At 33.2% G+C, this 22592-nt stretch overlaps 1 protein-coding gene across 1 annotated transcript in view; it reads right to left on the bottom strand.

Moving 5' to 3' along the window:
- Window positions 1–22592, bottom strand: part of SVOPL (SVOP like) — an 87995-nt gene that overhangs the window by 46086 nt on the left and 19317 nt on the right. The window contains 4 exon segments of the mRNA XM_074267813.1: window positions 3965–4028; window positions 4297–4421; window positions 13766–13837; window positions 15354–15452. Of these exon segments, the coding sequence (XP_074123914.1) occupies window positions 3965–4028; window positions 4297–4421; window positions 13766–13837; window positions 15354–15452 (360 nt within the window).

The following is a 22592-nucleotide window of genomic DNA, read 5'->3' as shown; positions in this document are numbered from 1 at the left end:
GAGGCATCAGAGGAGAACTAGAAAATAGAAAAATCACTTCTAGCCCTCTGTAGCTCAAGACAGATGAGATGATGAGAGATCACAAAGGATGCTGAGAAAATACAATTATATTGTAGATAAGAAAGAACTTGGGGAGGGAGTATAGAATTAAAATCTATGCAGGCACACTAATGTCTTGCTGATGGAGCTATAAGCTATAAGGAATTCTGAAAATTCCTTCTTTTAAAAACACATACATTATGGAAAAAGAAGAACTAAAGAACATTATGAAATTCAGAATGGATAATTTTGATTCCATTAAATTAAAGAGATTTTGCACAAACAAAACCAATGCAACCAAGATTAGAAGAGAAATAGAAAGATGGGGGGGAAATTTATATCCAGTGTTTCTGATAAAGTTCTCATTTCTAAAATATATAGAGAATTTACTAAAAAATATGAGAATACAAGTCATTCCCCAATTAATAAATTGTCAAAGGATATGAAGAATTTTATTTATTATTGAAGTTTTTTATTTTCAAAACATATGCAAGGAAAATTTTTCAACATTAATCCTTGAAAAACCTTGCATTCCAATTTTCTCCCCTTCCTTCCATGTATAAGCATACATATTTATGCAATTATCATGATGCACAAGAAAAAGCAGATCAAAAAGGAAAAAATGAGAAAGAAAATAAAATTCAAGCAAACTACAACAGAAAGAGTGAAAATGCTATGTTGTGATCCACCCTCAGTTCCCACAGTCCTCTCTCTAGGTGCAGACGGCTCTCATCATCACAGGATCATTGGAACTGGTCTAAATCATCTCATTTTAGAAAGAGCCATGTCCATCAAAATTGATCGTCATATAGTCTTGTTGTTGCCATGTATAATGATCTCCTGGTTCTGCTCATTTCACTTTGCATCAGTTCATGTAAGTCTTTCCAGGCTTCTCTGAAATCATCCTGCTGATGATTTCTTACAGAACAATAATATTCCATAACATTCATATACCATAACTTATTCAGTCTCCAATTGATGGGCATCCACTCAATTTCCAGTTTCTTGCCACTACAAAGAGGGCTGCCACAAACCCCTTTTTTTTTTTTTTTTTTTTTTGACATGTGGGTTCCTTTCCCTCCTTGAAGATCTCTTTAGGCTATAAGCCCAGTAGAAATACTGCTGGATCAAAGAGTATGCACAGCTTGATAATCCTTTGAAAAGACAATTTTCAAATGAAGAAATTAAAGTTATTTCTTTTTATTATTTTTATTTTTATTATAGCTTTTTATTTACAAAACATATGTATGGGTAATTTTTCAACATTGACCCCTGCAAAACCTTCTGTTCAAACTTTTCCCCTCCTTTCCCCAATCCCCTCCCCTAGATGGCAGGTAGTCCAATACAAGTCATTTCTAGTCATATGATAAAAAGCTCTAAATCACTATTGATCAGAGAAATATAAATTAAGACATCTCTAAGGGACTACTTCACACCTCTCAGATTAACTAAGATAACAGAAAAGGATAATGATAAATGTTTGAGGGGATGTGAGAAAACTGGAACACTAATGCATTGTTGGTGAAATTGTGAATTGATCCAATCACTTTGGAGAACAATTTGAATCAATGCCCAATGGGCTATCAAACTATGCATACTCTTTGATCCAGTGGTATCTCTATTGAGTCTGTATCCCAAAGAGATTCTTTAAAAGAGAACCCACATATGCAAAAATGTTTATAGCAGCCCTTTTTGTAGCAGCAAGGAACTAGACGTTGAGTAGATGCCCATTAGTTGGGGGAATGACTAAATATGTTATGGTGTATGAATGTTATGGAATATTATTGTTCTATAAGAAATGATGAGCAAGCTGATTTCAGAAAACCCTGAAGAGATTTACATGAACTGATGCTAAGTGAAGTGAATTTAATCAAGAGAAAATTGTACATGTTAACAAGATTATGTAATGATCAACTGTGATAGATTTTTCAATAACGAGATGATTAAAGGCAATTCCAATAGATTTGTGATGGAAAGAACCATCTGCAACCAGAAAGAGAATTATGAATATGGAATGTGGATCAAAGCATAATATTTTCACCTTTTGTTGTTGTTTGCTTTGAGTTTTTTCTCATTTTTTTCTTTCACCTTTTGATCTGCTTTTTCTTATGCAGCATGATGAATATGGAAATATGTTTAGAGGAATTGTGCATGTTTAACTTATATTGAATTGCTTGCTCTTTATGGGAAGGGGTAGGAAGAAGGAGGGAGAAAAAAATTGGAATATTTTACAAAGGTGAATGTTGAAAAATATCTTTTCACATATTTGGAAAAATAAAAAGTTATAAAAATGTAAAAAAAATAATTAAAAAAAACATTTATACAGCATCTAGATATGAGAGACTATTCTAGGTGCTTTATAATTATCTTATTTGCTCCTTACAACAACCCTGGAAGGTAGCTGCTACTATTGTCCCCATTTTACACATAAAGAAACTAAAACATACAAAAATCAAATGATTTATTCAGTATCACACAATTGATAAGTGTTTGAGGCTGGATTTAAACTCAGGTTTTCCTGACTCCAAAGCTCTTCACTGTGCCTCCTAACAGCCTCAAAGATTCTAAGATTCCCTTCCTTTATATTCTATATACATAGTTACTTGCATCTCTCTCCTCCTCTGTTAAAATGTCAGTTTCATGAAGACCATGTTTTTGTCTTTCTTTATATTCCCAGCATTTAGCACAGTGTTAGGCACACAGTAAGAGGTAATAAATGCTTATGGACTAAAAATAAAAAAAAAAATAGAACTATGCCTTTTTTTTTTTTTGACAAAACTGTATGTCTTTTGATCTAGCCATACCACTATTGGGCATATACTCCAAATGCAGAGAAATCCCCTTATAATCAGGAATAATTACAGTGGCACTTTTATTTTAGAAGTTAAAACAAAACCACATTAAAAAAAAAACTTCTAGAAACAAAGTGGGTGCACATTGACTGGGGGAGGGGGGCTGCCAAAGAAAGTATAGCATATAAATGGTTTAGAATGTGCTTCATGAAATGGTAAAGAGGAAGAATTCAGAGAAGTCTAAGAAGACTTGACTGAACTGAGTAAATAGAAACAAAAAAACAAAGTGGATAATGGCTACAATAATGAAAAGGAAAACAATATTTTTAAAAATCAAAACACAGCAGTGCAATGACCAATTGTGATTCCAGAGGATTTAAAATAGTTTTTTTTTCAATGAGAGGAGGTAAGTTATGAATACAGAATGAGGCATACAGTGTCAGGTATAGACATTGAGTCAATCTGCTTTGCTTAACTGTATTTCTACATTACAAAGGGAGATGGGATGTATTTGTGGGAATAAAAAGTTGAGAAATGACATTAATACAGAAAAAAATAGGAAAATAAGTAAAATTTTAGTTTAATAGACACATTGTCATAGAAATAGTATGAATCAAATTTAAAGATTCATTTTGTCAGCTAGAAAAATAACTTCCTTGATTAGCATAATATAATTTATGTTGAATAGTAATTATTTCTCATTTCTTCTCCAACCATATTTTTCTTTGGCAAGTTTAAGGTAAAAAAAAAATCAAACTTTTGTTTTTAATTTGTATTTAAACTGTCAGTTGTTATTCCTTAACCAAATGAAGCATTTCTATGACTTAAAAAACAAGAATGCTATGCCAGTCACTTTTCATTTTATATAAGCAGTTTATATATCTCTTCACTTTATATCAAAGGATCTATGCTTGAAATATGGACTTAGCTAGATGGTCTCTGAGGTTCTTTGTTAAGATGATAAAATCCCACAATTATGTGATGTAAATTTTTTTTAAATTATTAAGCACTTACTGTATGCCTAACCAAACATTGAGCTAAGCACAGAGCATACAAAGATAAAATTGCAACGGTCCCCACTCAAGCAGGTGTTTCCTGTCTTCAATCTCTATAGAATTTCTACTTAACCTTACCTGAGATAAGGGTAGCATATAACCTCTGTATTTTGTAGGCAAAAATTCTGTTTTTATGATGAGTCTAAAAAGAGAAAATATAAAGAAAGATTTTGTAGTCATCAAATTATTCTCCTCTGCTACATGGTTATGGGCCATTATCATTAATTTTTCCTTTTAAAAAAGGGAATTTGAAATCTGCAAAACAAAATTTGAAAAGCAAAAAAATTTGAAATCTACAACAAAAAAAATTCAAGGCAGAATTAATCACCTCGGTCATTGCTGAGAATCATTAACACTAGCATGTTTACAAATGGGCATTTTACCTGATGTTTTAAAAGTAAAATATTTACCCTTGTGCGTGTCCTGATACACCACAGCCCACCATAGTCCGCAGAAAGACAAACCAGATGTATGATGGGGAAAAAGAGGTCAAGAGAGAAAAATATGCCCCCCAGAGGAAAGAGATCAGCAAAATCTGAAGGCAAAACATAAAGAAACAAACAAAAAAATTATTAGTAGACTCGATCCAGATGTAAAAATTCATTTCCTGACTGTGTATAGAATGTTTTCAGAGAAGTAGGGATTTGGTGTAGAAATTTCCATTGGAAAGGACTCCAGGGAGCTCTAGTTTAACTGTCTTTTTACACATGAGAAATTGACCTATAAAAGTGAAATGATTCACCAGAGACAAGTGACATGATCTATCATCACCAAACAAATTAATTGTAGATGCAAAGCTAAAATCCAGAACACCTCTTTTCTCCCAGTCTCTCTTCATTAAAACTGTCCAGACTCTAATATCTTAGTGGATCAAATAATGATGGTAACACCTCTTAATTCAGTATAATCACAATTTCATTACACTCCAGCTAAGCATTAGGTAGCTACTTCTCCCATAGATGATCATAAACTCTTAACCTTTTCATTAACAATCTTTATTAATTGCTGTGGAGAAAAAAGTTTCCATCTACTGGCAGCCTTCCTGTATTCCAAGAACATAAGCTTGACTTTCTGGTACTTGGATACTAATCACGCAATCCATCATCAACTTTGTATTCTTATTTTTTAGAAAACTGTCAGAGCTTATACTTTATAGATAAAGTTAGCAAGAACCCAGAGTTTTCATAAAGTATTACTAACTATATAATATTGTGAGTTTTTAAAGATTTGGGCCAGTATAGCACAAACTCTAAGTAGGGTCCCAATATTAAGTGGGGAGAGATTTATTACCAATAATATGACTTCCAGGTTATAAATTCTTTAGTTATGGTCATCCTCAAAATACATTTTAAGAAAAACAAAATAGCCCTCTGTTCAGTAGAAAATTCTACTTCTGTGCAGTGGTGAAAGAAGGACAGAGTATGCAAAAATCACATTATTTTTAAACCAGCTGCAAAAAGTAATACAATTGCTGGCAATTGGAATGTGAAATCTTTTTCCAGTGACTCCTTTGTTGGAGGAAGTAAACCACATTCATTTTACAATCTCACTAAAAATGAAATTAAGGAAACGATAAGAAATTGCACATAAATGGAAGGATTATCCAAGGTCTTCCACAAAGAGACAAATAAAGGAGCTGTTGCATTCAATATTTGGTCATCTTGCATTATAGAGCTTATGATAAACGTAAGCCAAAATATTTCTATGAAAATAATTGAAACTTATGTGCCAATACCTGTTTAAGAAAACAAGGAAGCAGAGAAATACTACAGGGAACTTCACAAAGTCCTTGCACTGTTGATATTCTTAGACTTCATTGCAAAGATGGGCAGCCAAGAGAATGGTAAAAAAAAAAATAAGTTGGAAAATATGCTTCAAGATTAAATAATGAAAGAAGTTAAGGATTTATAAATTATTTAGAAGTCTCACAAGCATATCACTAATATTTTCTCTAAGAAGAGTTTGGAGATGCTTGTCATAAGCACTGAATACCATGACAATGAAATAGATCAAGTCCTAATAAAGAAGAGATGATTAATTACCACTTGGGAGCTGTTTTTGAATTACTTTACCTGTGTATAGTCAGATCCTAGATGAGGTAGAGAAAAGATTGAAATCATTATTAATTTTGGGGGGAAAAGGATAAAAATACAAAAAGGTGACAGCTACAGTCTGATTTATTCAAACAAGTTATTAATTCTGAAAATGGGAAACAAACGTAAAGATATTGATTCTTCATGTCAATAATCTCCTTACCAAGCAAAGACTACTACCAAGAAAGAATAACACTATATTACAGTGAAAATTCAAATAGATGTCCTGTTATTTTTGAAATTATAGCTCAGTACTCCTTTTCTTACCCTTTTATTAACTGAGAATTACTCCATTTCTTCCAAAGGATTCTTGCCCAAATAGTATATGTATAGTGGTCACCTAAATTAAATTCACCCATTCCTCTTCACTTAATTCCACTGACACCAAAGGTATTGATACTTAATCATTCCATTTCCTGTTTGATCACATCTAGCTTACCTTGATTTAGAAATCTTAAATTAAAAGAAATCATTAGTAACTCTCAACCTATAGCTTAACTCTTATCTCTAGAAAATTTTTGTGTAAATAGAATTCACTTCTGTCAAGAGTATTCCTTTAAAAAAAAAAAGAATTAAAAGCATTTTATTAAAAGTATGGCAAGAAAACAAGATTAGAAGGGAAGTAACAAATTGGGAAAATATTTTTAAAGTTAAAGGTTCTGACAAAGGTCTCATTTCCAAAATATATAGAGAACTGACCCTAATTTATAAGAAATCAAACCATTCTCCAATTGATAAATAGTCAAAGGATATGAACAGACAATTTTCAGATGATGAAATTGAAACTATATCCACTCACATGAAAGAGTGTTCCAAATCACTACTGATCAGAGAAATGCAAATTAAGACAACTCTGAGATACCACTACACACCTGTCAGATTGGCTAAGATGACAGGAACAAATAATGATGAATGTTGGAGGGGATGTGGGGAAACTGGGACACTAATACATTGCGGGTGGAGTTGCGAAAGAATCCAGCCATTCTGGAGAGCAATTTGGAAGTATACCCCAAAAGTTATCAAACTGTGCATACCCTTTGATCCAGCATTGCTGCTATTGGGCTTATATCCCAAAGAAATACTAAAGAGGGGAAAGGGACCTGTATATGCCAAAATGTTTGTGGCAGCTCTTTCCGTAGCAGCTAGAAACTGGAAGATGAATGGATGTCCATCAATTGGAGAATGGTTGGGCAAATTATGGTATATGAAGGTTATGGAATATTATTGCTCTGTAAGAAATGATGAGCAGGAGGAATACAGAGAGGCCTGGAGAGACATCAACTGATGCTGAGTGAAACGAGCAGAACTAGGGGATCATTATACACTTCAACAATGATACTGTATGAGGATGTATTCTGATGGAAGTGGATATCTTCAACATAAAGAAGATCCAACTCACTTCCAGTTGATCAATGATGGACAGAAACAAGTACATCCAGAGAAGGAACACTGGGAAGTGAATGTAAATTGTTAGCACTACTGTCTATCTACCCAGGTTACTTATACCTTTGGAATCTAATACTTAACGTGCAACAAGAAAATGGTATTTACACACATATATTGTATCTAGGTTATATTGTAACTCATGTAAAATGTATGGGATTGCCTGTCATCAAGGGGAGGGAGTAGAGGGAGGGAGGGGAAAATTTGGAAAAATGAATACAAGGGATAATGTTATAAAAAAAATTACTCATGCATATATACTGTCAAAAAAATTTATAAATAAAATTTTAAAAAAGTATGGCAAGATATCAAGATGTTGATGGATGATCACTGGAAATCAGCAATGACTAGAAGATGGAGCCAAATTTTATGGATAATTTTTGTAATAAGATAAAGACAAATCAGATATGTCTATATTAGCAAAAGAGGTTGGCCCTTGCATCTTAGTTCCTCCCTAAAGGAAAAGTATGTGACAATTTTCAGGTACAAACAGGTAGAAAGTGATTTGATTCCATGTCAAATAATCAGGGAATACAAAGCTTCAGACTGACATTTCACTGTTGTTGTTGTTTTTTTTTTTTTTTAATAGTATTTTATTTTTCCAAATACATTCAAAGATAGCTCTTGATATTCACTTTTGCAAAATCTTATCAAGGGTATACTTTATGAAATATTCTAAAAGATATGATAGAATTTTACAATTTTATATGGCAGAACAGATCTCTCAGCCACACTTAAATGACTAAGAGGCAAAAAGAATATAGAATTTTCTCTTCATTAAGAAAAAGCATTTGATTATATAGAGCAAAATATAGACTTTAAGGCTTTTCTTCAACAAGGTTTTTAATGTACATATTAAGAACCTTACAGGATTTCTTATTTGATAGAATGAGGAAACAATGTTTAATGGTCCTCTGATTATTAAGATTGAGCTTGAGATAAGACAGAGGCAAATAGTTCAAGGTATACACTGCCATGGAAGATAGCCCAGACAAAATTGAAATATAAGAGGATTTCTGCTTTACAATATCAAGGCTCTCAACATACTCTTACTTTATTTTATTTTATTTTATTTTATTTTGAGGCTGGGGTTAAGTGACTTGCCCAGGGTCACACAGCTAGGAAGTGTTAAGTGTCTGAGACCAGATTTGAATTCGGGTCCTCCTGAATTCAAGGTTGGTGCTCTATCCGCTGCGCCACCTAGCTGCCCCCATACTCTTACTTTAAAATGCCATCTTTCATATTGACATCAAACTCTCTTACTAGAGAGATCACTAGTACTAGAGATACTATAGGGCTCCCTAGTAATCCGCAGAAGAAAAACCAAGTGGACAAAAACACATTGTCCAGATTCACAGTTGTTATAACTCAAGAGGCTTCCCATCCAACTATGTCTTAAGCCAGTAAGACAAATAGCTTGGATAGCCACTGCAGATAAATAATGATCTATATCCCAAATCAAATAACAGAAAAATGAGAATGGTTTACTGTCAAAAAATGCATAATGTTTTCAATGATCATAGCTGACTTTCTCACATAAAAGTCCACCTTTTTCAATATAAATAATCTAGTGATATTGCTACCATTACAAAACATGGAACACCATGACATTCAAAGTGAAATTATTAATGACAAAGAGCAAGGGAGGACAATGTATGACATGTACATAAGCTGAAATACCTAATAAAGACTTGTATGCTAGAAAAAAAGATGAATAAAAAATACAGTTAAAGAAAGAAGTCAGGTGATCCAGTAATTGGTAAAAGTAAAAGATAACTTAGTAACTTTGGTTGTTTGGTTATCTTAAAATAATAAAAAAACAAAAACAAAAACAAAAACTTTGGGAAAAAACATTTAGCATGTTGGATAGGACATCAGTGGTAGACTTAAGGACACAGACAAAAATTTCATGGGATGAGAAACCACAAAGGTTATACTTTATATCAATGACAAATATAAAAAGTGTTTTGTGAATCTTAAAATACCAAATTTTAATCTTTACAATAAATTATTATTTTAATCCATGATATCATGGACACCTTAAAGCATGACAATTCAATAAATGTTCTCTTTTTGAATACGCAGCCAGCCCCTAGAGAGGGAACATGATATAATGAATAAAAAGTCAACTGTGGAATCAGGATAACTTAAATTCAAGCTCTTTCCCTGACACATATTGGCTATATGATTATGGAGTCACAACCTTATAATGCTCCAAGCAATAAAGACTAAAATTGCTAATTTAGCCTCATAAATGGAAATTACATTTTTTTCCTAGCCCCTTATTTTACAGCTGAGCATCAGTGGAGGGAATTTCTAGACCAGGAGTTCCTCACTTTAATGTTTACATCATATCTCCTTTCCCCTAACTTCCTTCCCCCTTAAAAAATATATTCACTGAGTCTGTAAAACCCATGACTACAAGGGCAGCAGATCATACAAAAGTCAGAGATCAGACTTATAGTTAGAGACTTTAAAAAACAAACCTTTCTTTTAGGAAGAAAAAAAATAGAAGGAAGTTGTTCAGTCTTAGCCTTGAGCAGGGTAGGGATGGGGAGTGCAAAAGGCACATTAAAAGTGTGAAAGGCGGCTAGGTGATGCAGTGGATAGAGTACCAGCTCTGGAATCAGGAGGACCTGAGTCCAAATTCTTAGCTGTGTGATCCTGGGAAAGTCATTTAATCCTCAGGGGGGAAAAAAAAAATGTCAGAGCTAAAAAGAACCATTTTCAGAGAAGAATCTTCAGTTGAAGAAACAAAGTGAAGGTAAGTTACAAAATTGAATTTCTTGGTGTGAAAATTGAGAGAAACAATTGGATTCCATCTCATGAACACTGAACTTTATCTTGTGTTGCCACATGTAACTAACCTCCATCTTGTTTTTCTGTAAATCATTCATGGAAAATTAATGGTATAAGTCATCTATTGTTTTATAAAATACAGGTGGAAGCAATTAATCAGTATCTCTGAATTTTGGGAAGGGAAATATCTTGAAACCCACTTGTACCCTCCCAACTCAACCAAAACTCACTCTCTTTCCTTCCCAACTTGGAAAAAATGCATCATATTTCTTCAATTAGAAATCAGATGACCTAAACTAATATCCTGGTTTACATTCTGCTAATTTTTTTTTAATACAAAGAATCTGTATTCCAATGTATTCAAGCCCAGTGCCAAGTTAAGGAGGCTTGGTCCTACTTGGTATGCAATTAGAATGCATTGCTTAATAAATAGATATGCTTGGAAGCACAAACCTTTGTTTCCTCAGATATTTCCATCAGTTTCCTCAGTAATTGCAATTGAGCCACAAAGGTGAGAAAAGGGAACTTCCAGGAGGGGGACCTGGCAGGGACTATTTAATGTTTCAAACTTATATCAAGCTAGGAATGTAATAGCATACCTCTGAATCACCTCAAAAAATATATATTTTACATTCTGGAGAACAATTTGGAGCTATGCCCAATGGACTATAAAACTGTACACCCTTTGATCCAGCAAAATCGTTACTAGGTCTGTATCCCAAACATTATTAAAGAGAAAAATGACTCATATATTCAAGAATATTTACGACAGATCTTTCTTTGGTGGCAAAGAATTGGAAAACAAGGGGATGCCCATCATGTGGAAGATTACTGAACAAGTTGTGATTTATGAAAGTAATGGAATATTATTGTGCTATATGTAATGATGAGCAGGAAAATTTCTAAAAATTTACATGAACTGATACCAAGTTGAAGTGAAAAGAACTAGGAGAACATTGTATTCAGCAACAGAAGCCCTGTGCAGATGATATACTTACAGAGATTTATTTCTCAGCAATTCAATGATCTAAAACAATTCCAAAAGACTGCTAATAGAAAATGCTCCTCACATCCAGAGAAAACTATGGAGTCTGAATGCAGATTGAAGCATACGTCCCCTCTTTTTTCCCCCCTTTCTCAGGGTTTTCCCCTTTTATTCTGAGTCTTCTTTCACATGACTAATGCGGTATTATGTTTAATATAATTGCACATGTATAACCTATCAGATTACTCACTGTCTTGGGGAGAAAAGAGAAGAAGGGAGAAAAATTTGGAGCCAAAATTTTACAAAGATGAATGTTAAAAACCATTTTTACATGTGATTTGAAAAATAATAAAATACCATTAAGTAGGAAAAATATGGTTTATCTGACTTGAGATATCAGATAGATGTGACAAAAATGGAAAATGACAAATATTGGAGAGAATGTGGGAAAACTAGGACATTAAGGCATTGTTGGTGTAGTTGTGAACTAATCCAATCATTCTGGGAAAACTTATTTGTACAAAAGCAGCTCTTTTTTGGTTACTAAAAATTGGAAATTGAAGGGATGCCCATTAATTGGAGAATGGCTGAATAAGTAGTGGTTCGTGATCGTAATACAATGTTATTTTTTATTATAGCTTTTTATTTACAAGATATATACATGGTTAATTTTTCAGCATTGACAGTTGCAAAACCTTTTGTTCAAAATTTTTCCCTCCCTTCTCCCTTCTCCCCCAAATGGCATATTGACCAATACATGTTAAATATAATACAATATTATTGTTATATGAAATGACAAATAGAATGATTTAAAAAAAAACCTAGAGAGATTGACATGAACTGTTACAAAGTGAAGTGAGCAGAACTGGAGAATATTGTGCACAATAACAGCAATATTGTATGATGAACTATAAATGACGATTCTCAGCAATCCAGTGATCCACAACAATTCATGATGGAACAAGCATACCACCTCCCAAGAATTAATGTTATCTGAATACAGACTGAATCAGCACACAATTTTTCACTTTATTTTTTCTGTTTTGTTAAAAGTCTTCTTGCGTAAAATGATTAATATGAAAATATTTTTACATGATTACAACATGTATAACCTGTATCATATTGCTTACTGTCTCAGGGAGAAGGGAGGGAAGAGAGAGGATAGAATTTAAAACTCAAACTTAAAAAAAAAAAAAAAGCCAAACGTTAAATTTTATTTTTATATGTGATTGGGAGGAAACTGTTTTTTAATTTTTCAAAAAGCAAATGAAAACAATTGAGGTATGACCTCATACTCATGAGATTGGTCATGAATGCTGTGGGGAATGTGGAGAAATAGTCATATGAGTGCATTGTTGATGGGTCTGTTTCCATTCTGGAAAGCAATAAGGAACTATGCCCCAAAATATTAAACTAATTATTTTTTTTATTTAGCAACATTGCTATTATATTTATATCCCAAAGAGAACCAAAAAAAGAGGAAATATATTTATAGTAGTTTTTTATGGTGGTAGTAATGAATTGGAAACCAAAGAAATGCCAGTCTACAGGGATGACTGAAAAAGTTAAGCTATATGAATGTGATGGAATATTATTGTGCTGTATGAAATGATGAAAGAGATGCTTTCAGAAAAACCTTGAAAAACTTATGTGAATGGATACAAAGTGAAGTCAGCAGAACCAGAACAATATCTACAGCAACAGCAATACTATAAAGATAAAAATTCTAAAAACTTTAATAACTGATCAATGCAATGACCAACCACAATTCCAAAAGACTCACAATGAAACTCCTCCAGATAAAGTACTGATGGACTCAGAGTGCAGACTGCAGTGATTTACTTATCTTTTTTTTTTTTTTTTGACATAGCTAAGGTGGAAATTTGTTTTGTATAACAACATATATTTGTAATGTTTTTTGGATTTTTTTGTTTGTTTTTTGGCCTTCTCAATGGATGCAAGATAGTGGGTAAGAGAAAAATTTGGAACTGAAAATAAAATAATTTTTAAATGATAGCTTTTTTTAAAAAAAAATTTAATACAAGCAGAGATAGTTTTCAACAACATTCACCCTTGCAACTTTTTCTCATGCTTCCTCCTCCTCCTCCCCCCTCTCAAGATAACAAGTAAAGGTTAAACATGTGAATTCTTTTTTTTTTATTCTTTTGAGGCACTTGGGGTTAAAATGACTTGCTCAAAGCCACACAGCTTGTAAGTGTTAAAGTGTCTGAGGCTGGATTTAATTCAAGTCCTCTTGGCTCCAGGACCAGTGTTCTATCTACTACACCTTCTAGCTGTCCAATTCTTTTAAACATTTTCATATTTGTTTTGCTGCACAAGAAAAATCAGATCAAAAGGGGAAAAAATGAGAAAGAAAAAACAAGGAAGCAAACAATAACAACAATAAAAGGAGAAAATACTGTTGTGATCCACATTCAGTCCTCATATTCTTCTCTCTGGATGCAGATGGCTCTCTTCATTGTAAGTAACAGAATAATTTTTTTTTAAAGATAATGGAAAATAAAAAAACTCCACATTAGGTGACCAGATTCAACATACCTTCCAGCGACCATATCTGTCAGCTAAGAGGCCAAATACGATGCTGAACACCATGTAGCCAAAAAACACCATCTATGAGGTGAGAGAAAATATTTAAATCATAATCTAAAATGTGTCACTTTAACCTTTCTTCTCTAAAATAGAGGAAGGAAGTAGAGGCTAATGGTGATGAAAAAGGGAATGTCACAGAGTGGATTCTTTATGACCTAGTTTGCTCATTTTTTAAAAGTTTGCTTTTTTAGGACATTTTTGTGATTCTGGCTTACTGCTACTTAAGATATGTTGCTAAAAGATGCACCCTCATCCAGACAGCCATGCATTTCTGATATAAATAGCAACTATATTAGACAACCTTAAATAAATTCTAAATATCAGCACAGATTATTATTAAGGATCTTCTTAAAAATATAAATAAACCACTCTTCTTATGAAGAACTTGTTTTTTTTGTTTGTTTGTTTTGTTTTGTTTTTTTTCTTACAGAGGAAACAAGCTAGTGAAACTTAGGGACTGACTCAGAATAATGTCTTTAAATGTATAAAATAAAATACAAGGAAGAAACCAATTATGTTTAAATAAGGATTTTTTTCCATCTAAATTCATGCACTTCCTGAAATCTATTTATGGGTTAAGAGGTCCATATAGTATTCTTAAGAACACCTAGCCTAACTGGGACATTATATAAACACGATTAGATTTTGCAAGGAAAGGAATTTAAATGATCTTGTTGATGGTACTTGGTTACCAATTACAGCTGCCTGGATACACTTAGCTAGGCAACCTTTACCTATGATTACAAATGGGATGTATCTCAAAATCTGGGTTAGAGTTTAAAACACTTTGTTGTAGAACAATGCATCAAATTGAATAGAAAGTAAATTCTTATAATCATGGGATCTTAGAAGTAGGAACACTGGAAAGAATAAGGAGTCAAAAGATGACCAGTTATCCATGGCCTTTGGCCCTAGTTGTGGGCAGTTTCTGCTGATAAAGTTGCTAGGCCAAAGATCAAAGAGATCTTGAATAAACAGCAATTGAGCAGGAGAGAGGGAACCAGGAAGAACAGAGTACAATGAACAGAGAAGAAACATACTTAAATAAGTAATGGGATAAACTGCATCCTCAAAATCTCCCTCAAAGTATTCAGAAATACTTCTCGTGGTTTTATTCATTCATTTATTTTTTATTTATTTTATTCATTCATTTATTTTTTTTATTAAATGACTATTATGTACAAGACACTGGTTTTATTACACTACAGTCAACTTGTGGTATAATTTTTGACAAACAAGTGGTTAAATTGGAATTGTAATATATCATGCAGGTCTCTTAAAGTGAAGAAGAATGGGGATTTTAGGGATCCATTAAAAAGTATCAGTGTAACATTCTTGTCTCTCAGACTAAGTATATAAAATGAATAACCAACATTAAATATGTTTGATAGAAATTTGGTTTATAAGAATTGCTAATAAATGACCAGGTTCTAGAATTCTCCGTTTTAGGACTCATAGCTGGGATAAGGTAAGATGGTAGGTAGATGCTCTGGGTTTCTATTCCTATATACTCATAGCATGAAGAGGGACTACTCACTGTGGTCACAAAAGCCACTTGCCAGTCCTCCAGATGCCATTCACAACGGATAACAGGGGACACCACAGCAATCAACATGATTTCCATGGCCTCAGCCACCTTGAGGAAAAGAACACCAAGTCTGAGTACCCTGTACATAGCTCTCCAAGCCTTTCTCCCTCCTTCATTTGTTAAAAAAAAAAAAAAAAAACAAAAAAAAAAACAAACAAACTCTGTATTGATGATTGTAAAAGGTAAATAAAAGACATGTTCCCTGGCTTTAAGAGCCTTTTAGTTTAATTGAAGAAAAAGTTATAAGACCTCCAGAAAATGATTACAAACTATTACATGAATAAGTATAGGAGTTCCCCTAAGTATACAGAGGCCCTTGGACAGATAGGTGAGACAGTGGATTAAGCACTGGGCCTGGAATCAGGAAAACTCATTTTCCTAATTTCAAATCTGACTTCAGATACTAATTATGTGAGCAAGTCACTTCCTACTGTTTGCCTCAGTTTCCTCATCTGTAGAATGAATGGAGAAGGAAATGGTAAACCATAATGGTATCCCTGCCTAAAAAATCCCAAATGAGATCACAAAGAGTTAAATCCAACTGAAAGAAATAGTTTCTTTTTCTATTTTTTTTTCTAATCTCTTTGGAATACAGACTTAATAGTAGTATTGCTAGATTACAGGGCACAGTCAGTTTTATAGCTCTTTGGGCATAGTTTTAAATTGCTCTTCAGAATGGTTGGATCAGTTCACAACTCCATCAACAGTGTGCTAGTGTTGTAGTTTTGCCACACCCCTCTACTATTTATTATTTTCCTTTTCTGTCATATTAACCAATTTCATGTATCTCACAATCAATAGTATTTAAATCATTTTTACGTGACCATAAAATATCTTTGATTTGTCTGAAAGCTGTTTGCTCATATCTTTGGCAATTTATCAGTTGTGGAATGATTTGTATTCTTATGAATTTGATTCAGTTACCTATATATGAGAAATTAGGCCTTCATCAGAGATATTTGTTATAAAAAAAATTTTTCCGACTTTTCTAATTTTGGTTGTGTTGTGTCTTATTTTTTGGTGGGAAGGGGAAGGGAAGTTGTACAACTTTTTAGATTTTATAATCAGTTATTCATTTTACAATGCTCTCTACATCGTTTGGTCCTAAATTCTTCCCTTATCTATGATCTGAAAGGTAAACTAGTCGTGTTCTTCAAATTAGCTTATAGTATCATCCTTTATATCTATATCATGTCTCCTTTTTTACTTTATCTTGGTATATATAGTTTGAGATGTTGGTCTAACCCTAGTTTTTGCCGTAACTGTTTCAGTCTTCCCAGCAGCTTTCATCAAATAAAAAAATTTTTGACACAAAAACTTGCACCTTTGGGTTTAACAATTCTAGATTTCTACGATCATTTATTACTGTGTATTGTGTATTTAATCATTTCACTGATATACCACTATTTCTTAGCCAGTATCAGATTGTTTTGATGATTACCATTTTATAATTTGAGATCTAATTCAATTAGGCCACCTTCCTTCACATTTTTTTTTCCATTGATTCCCTTAATTTTCTTGACATTTTGTTCTTCTAGATAAATTTTTTCCCCCATCTCTAAAATGTTTGATTGATATGGTACTGAATAGATCAATTTAGGTAGTATTGTCATTTTTATCATATTGGCTCAGCCTATTCATGAACAATTAATATTTTTCTGGTTGTTTAGATCTAACTTTATTCGAAAAGTGTTTTATAGTTGTGTTCATATAATTCCTGGTTGGTTTTTTCTTGGCAGGTAAACTCAAATATTTCATATTGTCTATAATTATTTTAAATGAAATTTTTCTTTCTAGCTCTTGCTGCTAGACTTTGTTGGTAATGCTTAATGTAGTATTGGGATTAATTGTCCTTTAATTGTTGGTAGAATTCACTTGTGAATCTTTCTAGCCCTAGGGATTTTTTGGGGGGGAATTTATAGATGCCTTGTTCAGTTTTGTTTTGTTTTTTTCCTAAGATGGGGTTATTTAAGTATTCTATCTTCTCTTCTTTTAATTTGAGTAATTTATATTTTTGTAAATACTCATTTATTTTATTATAAATACTCATTAAATACACAATTTATTAAACTGCCATGTAAGTTCACTTATCTCGACAGTATTCTTATACATTGATAATGAAATTGACACTTGCATTGCCAGCTAGCTCAGTGTTAGGAGGGCTCCACAGGAAAGTATGGGAGAGAAGAGGTATTAGATTGCCTACCAAACTGAAGGTCTATAGAGCCATTGTGCTGACCTTCTTGCTGTATACCCATTAATTTGGACAGTATACCCACATCATGCCAGAAAATGGAATCAGCTCATTTGAATTGTCTTAGGAAGATTCTGAGATCACCTGACAGGATAAGATATGAGACACTGAGATCCTTTTTCAAACTAGATGTTCGGGCTGGTCACATTGTTTGAATGCCAAACGTACACTTGCCAAAAAAAAAAAAAAAAAAAGAAGGAAAAAACCTTTTTATGGAGAGCTCACACAAGGCAAGTGCTCACATGATGGTTGGGGGGAAAAAGTTACACAAGGATACTCTCAGGGTCTCTTGAGAACTTTAGAACTGATTGCCTGACATGGGAGATGCTGGAACATATCACCCATCATGTCATGTCTTCATCAAAAGTGACGTACCTCAATGTTATGGGCCAGAACTCAGCACCTTGTAAGAATCCTTTGTTTCAAGTTCAAAATCAGTGGAATTGATGAGACAATGATTATATAGTTTAGTATGGTTCAGTACGATAGAGTTAATCCTATAACAAATAATGGTTTTCTAGTGATATAATGATTGGTTTATACTCAGTGTAGAGCATATAAGCTGGGAGCCTTAGCCAGAATTCATTTGGAGAGATTCAGAGGGCAGAGAAAACAGATGGGAGCTCAAGCTCTCAGAACAAAGGAGAGAGATAGGCCTTTAAGAAAGCTAACCAGGTCCCAGGAAAGGAGACAAGACCTTGAAAGAGATAATAAAGAATTTGGACTTTAACCCCTGGCTACTCGTGTGGTGATTACTGAACTAAAATGAAGGCTGACCCCAGAAAACCGAAAAAGTGAACACTACACCTCAAAAGAAATCCAAAATGTGTAAACTTAGAGAATCCACCTCAATGTTCATATGAACCCATTTGTACTTGACTTGTAGTAAAGCATTTCAAGATCATATTGGTCTGATCAGCAACAGCAAGACACAATAAAATTTGACTCTAATATAATGGTGTCATTTTGGTCTGCTTCAAGAATAAAGGACAAAAATCAAACCAAATTGTCATATTTATTGACATCTGATTGGGCAAAATTGCTCCTAATAATTGCGTTAAATTCCTATTCTTTGCTGATAAATTTACTCCTTTCATGATTGATACTGGTAGTTTGATTTTCTTCTTTCCTTTTTAAAATCAAATTAGTCAATGGTTTGTTTTATTGGGTTTTTTTTGTTCAATGGTTTTCTTATTTTCAATTTGATTAATTTCTCTTTAATTTTCAGGATTTCCAATTTGTTATTTGGGGATTTTAAATTAATTCTTTTTCTTTTTTTTTTTTTTTTTTTTTTTTTTTTTTTTTAAGTTTCATGACCAATTTACTGATTTGTTCTTTTTCTATTTTATGGATATACTCACTTAGAGATACAAAATTTCCCCCAAGTTGTACTTTGATAATTTTGGCATTCATCTCATTGTTATTTTCTTTCACTATTTTTATGATTTGTTCTTTGACTCACTTATTCTTTAGAATTAGATTCCTTAATTTCCAAATAATTTTTGATCTATCATTCCACTTCTCTTTTTTGAATATATTTTTAATTGTATTGGAATCTGAAAGGGTTGCATTTAGTATTTCTGCTTTTCTATATTTGGTTGTAAGGTTTTTCTGCCTGAATACATGGTCAATTGTTGTGTGGATTTCATGTACCACTAAGAAAAGATATATTCCTTTCTATTCCAATTCATTTTCCTCCAGACCTCTATCATATCTAACTTGTCTAAAATTCTACTTACCCTCTTATTTTTTTTTAAAGGTTACTTCTGTGAGAGAAAAGTTAACTTTACTATTAACTTTAGTGTCTACTTCCTTCTGTAATTCATTTAACTTCTTTAAAAATTTAGATGCTATAGCTTTCGGTGTATATATGTTTAATATTGATATTACTTAATTGTCTATGGTACCTATTCAGCAAGATATAGTATTTTTATTTTATTTCTTCTAATTGGATCTATTTTTGTTTTTGCCTTGTCTGAGAAGGAGATTGCTGCCCTTGCTGTTTTTTCAGCTGAAGCATAATAGATTCTTCTCTAGTCTCTCACCTTTGTTCATGTGTGTCTCTGTGCTTCAAATATGTTTCTTGTAAACACTACACTGAAGGATTCTGGTTTTTAATCCATTCTATTTCCTACATCCATTTTTTGGGTAAATAAATCTACACATCTGCAATTGTGATAGATGTGTTTTTCCTTCCACCCTATTTCTCCCTTCTTTATATTTCTCTCTCTCTTATTTTTTACTTTGTCCAACCTCACAAGGGTTTTACTTCTGATTACCACTTCCCCCAATCTGTCCTCCTTTCTATCAATTTCACCCTTCTTATCTTATCACCATCCCTTTTTACTTCCTTAGAGGGTAAAATAAATGTCTATATCCAAAATATGTATGTTATTCCCTCTAAGAACCAATGCTGATGAAAGTAAGGTTCAACTGTTGTCCACTACCACCAATCTTCCCTCCTCTGCTTTTGTGCTTCTTTTATATGAGACTATTCACTCCATTCCAGCTTTCCCTTCTTCCTTCTCCCACTTATTTCTTACCCCTATTTTTTTATTTTGTTTTTTAAGATGGTATCCAATTACAGTCAAGTCATACCCACACCCTCTATGTATACTCCTAATTGCTCTACTAATGAGAAAGTTTTTAAGAGTTACAAATATCTGCCATGAAGGAATATAAACAGTTCAACCCTTATGAATCCATTGTTTTCTCTTTCCTGTTTACCTTTTTATGCTTCAATTGAAGCTATCTATTGAAAGCCTTCTCATTGAAGGAGGGATTTCAGCTGGGACTTGAAGGAAGTCAAGAAACCTAGGAAGGAAAATGAGGAGGGAGACATTCCATGTGTGGGGAACCACTAGTGAAAACATCCAAAGTCAGGAGATGAAGTGTCTAATTTGAGAAACAACAAAGGCAGTGTCACTGTATCAAAGTACATGAGGAGTAATGTGTAAGAAGTCTGGAAAGATAGAAAGGTACTAAATGGTGAATGACTTTGAATACTAAACAGAAGATTTTTATATTTGATCCTGGAGATAATAAGAAGGCATAGAAGTTTACTGGATGCTGTTATAGGTGACAAGATCAGGATGGAAAATGGACTGGAAAGGAGAGATTTGAGGCAGGGAGACCAACCAGCTATCAAGCTATTGAAATAGTCCAGGCATAAGATAATGAGACTACATCAGGGTGGTTCCAGTGTCAGAGGACAAAAAGGAGACATATACATGAGATGTTATGAAAATGACTTAGGTTTTGAAAACAAATTGTCTATGAAGAGTTAAAAATTATGAGAAGTCAAGGATGAAATATAAATTTTAAGCCAGGGTCACTGGGATATTGGTTATGCCCTTGGCACTAGAGAAAATTAGGAAGAGGGGAAGCCTTGGTAGTGGTAGGTAAATAATGAGTTGAGTTTTGGACATGTTGAGTTTAAGATTTCAAGAAGACATTTAGTTCAAGATATACAATGTATAGTTGGAGAGGGATTAGTGTTGAATAAGTAGATCTGTGAATCATCAGCATAGAGATGATAATCATTATCTCCAAGACAGTTGATAATTTCAACTATAATAATTTAGAGACAGAAGAAAAGAAAGCCCAGAACAGAGCTTTAGGGAACACTTATGAAAATTACTTAAATGAAAATCCAGCAAAGGAAATTGAAAAATTACAATATGACAGTGAGGAAGAAAAGCAGGAAAAAGTAGTGTCACACAAAACCCAGAGGGAAGAGAACTCCAGGAGTCTATGCTAAGCAATACAAAGGCTGAAGAGAGATAAAGGATTAAAAAAAAAAAAAAAAAAAAAAAAAAGACATTAGATTTAGCCATTGGAGAACATTGACTATTTTGAAAAGAGCAATTTCAGTTGAATGAGATCAGAAGTCAGACTGCAAAGAATTAAGAAGAAAGCAAAAGAAAGTAACATGGCAGAATTATACTATTGTAGCTCTGAATCTTAGTGGCATGGATTCCCTTCCCTAAACTTCAGTTTTCTCATTTATAAAATGAGGATCCTTACTCAAACTTCAGTAGCTCCCTCTTGCCTCTGGGATCAAATACAAAATCCTGTTTTGTAAAATGAGCCTCCATCTTACTGCTTCAGGCATTTTCTGTGTCTGGGCAGCTGTCCCTCATCTCTGCATTTTGCCTTCCTTCAATTCCTAGCCAAAGCCCTGCCTTGTACAGGAAGCCTTCATTGGTCCCTATTCATCTCAGTAATTTCCCTTTGTTGATTATCTCCAATTTATCCTATATATAGCTTGTCTCCCTCTTTGGACTGTGGGCTCCTTCAGAGCAGAGACTTTTCCCCCTTTCTTTGAATTTCCAGTGCCTGGTATATAGTAAGCCTTAATTAATGTTTATTGACTCCTGAGGGTAATAATGCTACATACTTCACAGGATGTTGAAAGGCTCAAAATGCTACACATGAGCTAATTTTTTTTTTTTTTTTTAAGATTGAAACACAAATGGATTGATTAGGAAGAGTGTTCTTTGGGCTGAAATATATATATATTTTATTGTCTGATGTAATTTTTTTTAGCTTTTTATTTTCAAATTATATTCAGATACTTTTCAATCTTTACTCTTGCACCTGAGCTATTATTTATCAGCATTATTTATGGGTTCCTTATGGATTATCAATGCAGACCTGAATATTTCCTTTCTTCTTAAAATGTCTGGTTTTCTTCAAAGCACAGCGATTATCAATTATATTCTGTATTCTATCTCTCTCTAGATATGTATATATATCTATATAGACATGTAGCCACATAAAGAGATTGGTATATGTCCATCTTGTCTCCCACAAAAGAATATCACCTCCTTAAAGGCAAGAACTATTTCACTTTTTGTCTTATAAACAAAGATATTAATATATAGTAGATATTGGTAGAAATACCAATATATCTAGATATTGATATGTAGTAG

The sequence above is a fragment of the Sminthopsis crassicaudata genome, chromosome 5 (genome assembly GCF_048593235.1).
Source record: "Sminthopsis crassicaudata isolate SCR6 chromosome 5, ASM4859323v1, whole genome shotgun sequence".
In the NCBI taxonomy this organism is placed as follows: domain Eukaryota; kingdom Metazoa; phylum Chordata; class Mammalia; order Dasyuromorphia; family Dasyuridae; genus Sminthopsis; species Sminthopsis crassicaudata.
Note: the sequence above shows the minus strand (reverse complement) of the source record. Positions and strands in the feature narration are given on the sequence as shown.